Genomic DNA, 7,182 nt, shown 5'->3' with positions numbered 1-7,182 from the left:
AATTTTTATCAGTGTTTATAGTTATACAATTTTATATACAACATGAATTGTAAATAAGATTGGTTAATTTTGTCTCATTCAAATAGTATATATAATCCTACAGATGCTAATAATTTCATGATTATTTGTTCGTAAATCTTTAACAGAGGACATATAAAAGGGATTTGCTGTCAATATTATCATTTTTTTGTCATAGCATTAGCAAGACCTTTTGTGCTTCACACTGCACATCAACCTTTCATCATTATTTGTATGTTTATCTGTCCGTTTGTATTAGTGCAAATAAACAACTATAGACAAAACAAACCTGTACAGTTTCTTATGTATTACAAGGTCTACCAGGGTAAACGCATTTAAATTTTCAAGATCAAGGTATGAGTCAGAAGGAGGCATGCTACTTGATTAGCATATTTCATGATTAATTTGGATTAATCCAAATCTATACTAGATCTTTGGACCAATACCCATATCTGTCACAAAAAAATATCAGTATCGATAAATAGGATGCTATAGCAATAGCTATTGGAGTCATCACATTTAGTGCAATCGTATGCTGACATTTCCTGTGTAGCACAAAATCCAGCACTACTCCAATAACTAACTGGATTGAATGTTTTTATACTTTCCTTAGTCCTGAATTAATTAATATTTTGACCTTGTGATTTTTCATGTTTTTGTTTGTTTCTTGCTTTTGGTGACCAAATGTCCACACAAAAGTTAATGATAGCCCGATGGTTATTTGACAAGGCGTTTTACAAACAAATGCAATCATTTATATCAGCACGGTGCAAAAGGAAAAGTTCTTAATCATGACTAAATTAAGTCTGATGAAACGGCTGTGGAGGAGGTGAGCAATCAACATCACTGCCTCTAGAGCCTTGCTATTAGGTTGAACAAAAAGCAAGCTGAAGTTGTTCCATAGCAGCCTTGTGCTGTTTTTTCTCGGTCTTCTTGTCATTCTGCATCACCTCAGGAATGTTGTAAGATGCAATGCCAACCAGACCAGAGAGCTGTTAAAAAAATTGCAAACTGAAGCAGTTTTGCAACTGATGTATTGTCGCATCTGGTGTTATTTCAACTCATCTCATGTTTGAGAGTGTCCTGTCCCTCAATTGGTTCCACTATTTCTTCGGACATCCTTGAATACAATAGAACAAGTCACTATGCTAACTGTAATATATGCTCTTTAGCCTCTCTCCCCTCTCTAGGCTGAGACTGAACTGAACTGAGGACCGACCTGGAACAGTACACACACACAATAACAGATTACTTTTGTCATTATTATTATCATCATTACTCCCTAATCTAACATGGAATCAGAGATTACACTGACAGATTGACATGCAGCACTGGGGCTGGGGTAGGTGGATGGTGGGAGATTGGGAGCACCAGGCGGCGCAGGGTGATGTCACACCCAGCAGTGCCATTGTGGCAACAGGTGACCGGCACAAACACTGTGTATGAATTTGAACGGATGACATGTTTTGCGAAAGGAGTCAAGAGAATCATTAAAGTTAATACTGTTTCCAGCAAATGTATGTCTGTGCGTGTGTGTGTTTGTGTGTGTGTGCGTGTGTGTGTGTGTGTGTGTGAGCAAATGTGTGTATAACCTGCAATAGCACTGTAAAAAAGAGCAGAATTTAAAAAGCACCTGAAGGTTGGTTGAAAAAGCACCTGAATGGTGGCTGTATAAACGGAGAGTAAACTTGATGGACGTAAACCTGCTGGTTTTGCAGTTTTTCATTCTTTTTCTGACTTTTTATGCATGGGAGCATCAGCATTTTAAGCTGCATGTGTCCAGTTTTTTTGGCTGGTATCTGAGGAAGGTCAGAGGATTGGAAGGTTTCCTGGAAAAAAATGGTCGACTGAGGACCAAAAGCACCAGACTGAAAGGTTTCACAAAAGATAGCACTGTTTAAATAAACAAACTGGTTCAAAGCAACATTTTGAACCATTATTGGAATATAATAATCTCAACAAGATTTGATTATATTTTTATGCTATACACTTGATGACCATTTCTTTTCTTCGCCTGACTATTTTAAGATCGTAGAAGGTCTCACTTTATCCCAGCATTGAAAAGTCCCTTAAGTCTCTTTGCATGAAGTAAGCAAAAATCTATTATTTATACAGCGCTATCTGTTTCAGTCTTAGGAAGTAGAAAACCATAGTGCCTACAGAGTGAAGGCCAGCCTCTGGTTTCAGTGTATGTCGCTGCTTTAACTAGACAACATTTTGCATCCAATTCAGAAAATTGGGGGCCGATCTGGGGTAACCACATCAGTTAGCCTTGCACCTTTATCTGAACAAACCAGTGCAACATTGGGCAGAGACACAAGAGAGCCTGTGATGTAATTGGAAATGTAACAATTAATCCTTAATTTGTAAAATTTTTACATGTAAAACTTATGTAGATGACTATTTACTTTTGTATTTCTCAGGAGCGGTGCTGCTGTGGAGGCAGAAATAATCTTCCCAGATGGGTTAAAACTCACGGAGTAAGGTCCAGGCCGTTCATATTTTAACCGCACACTGTAGAGAGCCGGAGGAAATTCAGATTTTTTGGGATCAAGTTCAGGAACTGAAAAGAGTGGATGTGGAGGACGCATCACAAAGCCACCACAACATCTCATCCAGCTTTCAGATTATGCGTTATCAATGCAATTACTTTGAGCGCAGATTCATTGACCGTGAGTTTCACAAAGTAAAACTGCAACATAACAAACTGATTTATCAGCTACGGAGCTCAACACTACAGTAAATAACTGATTACTGACATTCTTGATTATGTTAGTTACTTGTCACTCCTCTAACTTATGTAACAAAAGAAGGCAGGACACTGTGTGTCTTAAAGACAAAGCTCAAGACAAAGCAATCCACAACAAATTCAACCAGGTTACTTTGCATCATCAAGAGACTATTTCTTAACAGACCAGTCTTTTACAAAACAAAAATGCATGTCACTTACAATGAATCATGTCTATTTGATTAAGTCTCAAGAAACTATTTAGGGAGATAATCTTACCACATTACAATGTCAGATTAAACTGTAGCATCCTATTTCCTCTTGTAAGGCCTACGTAGCAGCCAAAGTAGTTACTATCAGACAAAACAACATCACATTATTTGGAATAACAGATGTAATACGACAGTGCTAGTACAACTATAAAAATGTGTCGCAAAACGTTAAAATAGCATTAGCAAAGGCGTAAACTTCGAAAAGATAGTGTAAATCATCACCGAAGTTCAGCTATTCTTCAAATACAATCACTGCAAAACTCACATGCAAAGAATAAAAAATATGTCAAATAAAAAAAAAAAAAATGCAGAAAGTGCACATCATGTGTAAACCAAATGGCATATGAAGGTTTTAACAACTAAAATGCCAATGACGCTGTACATTTAAATGGGTATGGCATGAAATATAGAATAAGAGAGGACCATGCTGTATTAGTTAAAAATAACTGACTCACAACTGACAGTTTTTGCTATCATCTAGGAAGCATTGTTGGCATGGGAGAAACTGTTGCAGTTAGTTATCCTGTACAATTTGATCTTGATTTTTATTATCTAATATCGTATGATCTAGTGATCTTTAGCAAGGCACATTCACATTCACAGTTTGTAACTCCAAGGAAATATGAACTTGGCTTAAAATATTTCCATTAGGCTTAATTAATACTGCAAGAAGTCTGTCTGAAGTCTGATTATTTCTTTGACTCAGCTCATTAAACTCACCTCCTGAGATTATGAGTTCATCAATAGCTCTTCCGTCTATAAATTTGATTAAGTTTCATTTAAGATCTTGAAAATTTGGATGATTTTTTTAATGCTCTCAAGTGTTTTCTGCACAATAAGTTAGGTGTTCGGTATGTGCAACAAAATCACACATTATCAAGGTTTACTGGAGTGGCCGGCCAAATTTTCGCTTCTGTTATCTTTCTCGCTTGGTTTCACCTGAACACCTGGTTATAAAGCATTTGGTTTAACTTGAGACATAAAAGAGCTGCGACTGAAACAAACAGAGACTGTTTAGTCTCCAAGAGCACCGAGACCTGTAGAGGCGTGGTATTAGTGGTACCTTTCGGTTCAATCACTGCCTTGCCAGCACCACAGATTATGGCTGGTGTGTTTGTATATGTGAGGTCATTGTACTGTCACTACACATGAATACAGAGCTAAGTATTATGGTTCATTGTGTTGATGTATTCAGAGATAAATTAAAAACAAGAACTTGAGTGTGTCAGTTTTGCATCCCGTGGACGTTTGATCTCTAGCTACTACAACGTAGTAAAGCCAGACGACATCAGTTTCAAGGTCGGACAGGAAGTTTGTCTGTGTGTTTGTGTGCGTGTGTGTTTGTGTGTGTGTGTTTGTGTAAAGATATACAGTACAGAAGCAATCCACCTGTTTGTGTGTGGATGAGTGTGGTCAATTGGGTCATTCTGCGTCAGCCAACCTTCATGTACAAGCTTCATGTATTCTGTGAGTATTATCTGCTTTTCTGTTTCATGTTGGTTTTTGTGTCATACATTTTGAGTTTGAGAGTGTGTGAGAGAAAAACAGGGACAGAGACATAGAGTGTGAGAGAGCGAGAGAAAGAGAGAGAAAGATTTGATGTGTGACTAATTGCAGGCAAAATACTCCTTGAGTGGGGCGAAGAGGTGTCTGATGACAGGGACACTCCAGGAACGTCCCAGCAGCCTTTGCCTGGCCAGACGACTCATGTTGGACACATCAGTGTAATGGACGGGGAAGCCAAAGACCCTGGAGACACGTGGGGACAACTTTTGATGAAATAAGTTGAAGTAAAAAAAAAATAGACTAGTTAGCGGGCCCTTAATTTTAGAACAGACATGTTGACTTCGAAACAGGGCAATGCAACAAAGTTAATCCTTACTACAACCGTGTTCTGGAGCTTGATCATACAGGATACGCTATTTTCAATGAAGAACTTCAAAACTATCTTGATGTTTTTTGTTTACATTTGTAGTTAAATTAAAAATTAAATGTGCATATTAAACATATTCCACATGACTGGGTTTAGAAAAAGAATGTTAATCTGTAATTAAGCCACATGGGTAAGCCATTCTGCGGCAGGCATTGTCAGTATCACCAAACATTCAAAATATTTATTGTCAAATGTACACTGAGTAAAATTGTTTCCCTGTCCAGAAAAAGGCAAATGTAATAGGTGAAAAAATGTCAACAGACAAGATATTTTAGTTTGAGAAGGGACTTCTGCTATCGGGAAGGACTGGTGATATTATCCTGAACTGAGGGCTAACTGAAACTGTAAAATGTTAAAGAAAAAACTGCCAATAAAAATAATGCATAAAAGTAATCATTTGTGTCCAGTGGTGTTATTAAAAATATCTGTTCTTCCAGTATAATATTAGATTGAGCATCTCTGATTACAAATAAAATTTTAGAAAGGGTTACTAACACAACCTCCTTGCTTGTATTAAAAATCAAAATTTTTGATGCTTACATTTTGAAAACTTAAAACACATACAAAAACACGGAAACATTACCTTTCCATTTCAGTACACCAGAGAATGTCCTCCTTGTTGTCCATGTAGACAGGAAAATGCTCATCTTTCCCCTGCTTCACAGAGTTGGAGCGAGTCGTTATCGTGCGCAACTTCTCAAACTAGAATCAGCGTCCAGAACCAAACACACAGATGGACACACAGATGGACACACACATACCTTTTTTTAATTCTACTGCTATTCTCCTTGAGAGAAGTCATTTTATAATAGATGGTATTGGGGGAAAGTAGCAACAAGACGAGTTTAATTATCACATTTGAAAATAACAGCTGACCTGAATCTCTTCTAACAAGTAGTGTGAAAGACAAAATACTGCATTACAACGAGTGTGTTAACAACAAAGAAATGTACATGTAGACAGACGGACGGACAGACAGACAGACAGGCACACACGCAAACGCACACACGTGCACATGCACACAAGCACACACACACACCCACACACACGCAATTTTAATTACACATTCAGATACCTTAGCTGTGCGGCCATGTTCGAGGCACTCTTGTAGGTCAAGCCTGTCATTTGACATGGGTGTCAGCGGCCTGTCATCACCACATTATTGGTAAGAAATTAAGTAAAACCAGTTAAAACATGTCTATAGAGGTTCTAACTAATTCAGATCATGGTTAATCCTTGTCAAATTTTATCCTTGACAAATGTCATCTGAGAAGCTTCTTCAGTTTTGAAGACGCCTCGAGGATGATAGGTGAAATGTCTTAAAGAGAAAAAAATCAGGTCCATTTTACCAAGATTTTACTAAGTTAAAACATGAAAAATCTGGATTAGATGTTGAGTTTTGATTCATATTATTGTAATATAAGCATGTGTGTCACCTGGACATGCCTGGCAGGTTTCCCCAGAAATATCGAGCTCGGTGAGCAGCAGATACCTCTTTGGCATCAATCATCACTGGGTTACACTGAACAGAAAAAGTAGGTTAGCTGCTTTGTTGTTTACTTTTTGAGAACAAGACTCTTTCCAATATCTTACTCTAGGTTACTCTCTGATGGCTAGGATGTGACTTGAGATATTCTTGACTGCCTCTAAATTAAAATAGGGCCATTTACTGAAATATAAATATTGATTTACACATTTAAAAATTGCATTTTGGGGGGCTTTTCAGACAGTTCCGTGTGACCAGTCATTTGATCAAATGAATAAGGGTGACAAATAAAAAAGTAGAAGATGTTCGGCATCGTTACAGCATCAAAGTTTGTTTTGTAAAAATAGGAAAACAGTAAATTAACCTTTTTCATTTATCGTATGAAACAACCTTATTTCCATTTCAAAAATACCTAAAGCTTTTTTATACAAAAAAACTTGGGCCAAAATGTCTATGACATTTGTGTGATTCAGGTCTTGTTTTGGTGATAGTTCATCCCACCTCTAAAAAGCGTGAGATGTCGCGCTTGTCACTGACTCCCATGGCAACCACATTCTCGAACAGCCAGAAGAAGGGCCGCTCATCGCCTGGTTTGGGTCGAGCCTCATGGAGCAGACGGTAGAACTCAAAAAACAACCGCCCAGTTCCCTCTGTGGGCAAATATCATCCATCCATTTAATATGTCATTAGATTATTGTTGAAATTTTAAGTCCCGACATTATTTCTTTGTATTTTTTAACAACAG

The 7,182-nt window shown here is 37.6% G+C and overlaps 1 protein-coding gene across 6 annotated transcripts in view; it reads right to left on the bottom strand.

Annotated features, from left to right (window-relative positions):
- Positions 1–4,477: 4,477 nt before the first annotated feature.
- The window catches only part of dnmt3aa (DNA (cytosine-5-)-methyltransferase 3 alpha a), a 45,359-nt gene continuing 42,654 nt past the window's right edge, over positions 4,478–7,182 (bottom strand). For 2 of the 6 annotated variants that reach the window (XM_086166631.1, XM_086166636.1), the window contains 5 exons: positions 6,939–7,087; positions 6,388–6,473; positions 6,027–6,096; positions 5,535–5,653; positions 4,478–4,767 (listed from right to left, as the gene is read on the bottom strand). In XM_086166631.1, coding sequence (XP_086022757.1) covers positions 4,626–4,767; positions 5,535–5,653; positions 6,027–6,096; positions 6,388–6,473; positions 6,939–7,087 — 566 coding nt within the window. In that variant the 3' untranslated portion in view covers positions 4,478–4,625. The remainder of the gene's footprint in view (positions 4,768–5,534; positions 5,654–6,026; positions 6,097–6,387; positions 6,474–6,938; positions 7,088–7,182) is intronic. The other 4 variants (XM_086166635.1, XM_086166637.1, XM_086166633.1 and 1 more) reach the window with 3 other exon arrangements.

The sequence above is a fragment of the Fistularia commersonii genome, chromosome 20, assembly GCF_037954325.1.
Source record: "Fistularia commersonii isolate RoL2024-O1a breed Wild chromosome 20, RoL_Fcom_v1.0, whole genome shotgun sequence".
Taxonomy (NCBI): domain Eukaryota; kingdom Metazoa; phylum Chordata; class Actinopteri; order Syngnathiformes; family Fistulariidae; genus Fistularia; species Fistularia commersonii.
Note: the sequence above shows the minus strand (reverse complement) of the source record. Positions and strands in the feature narration are given on the sequence as shown.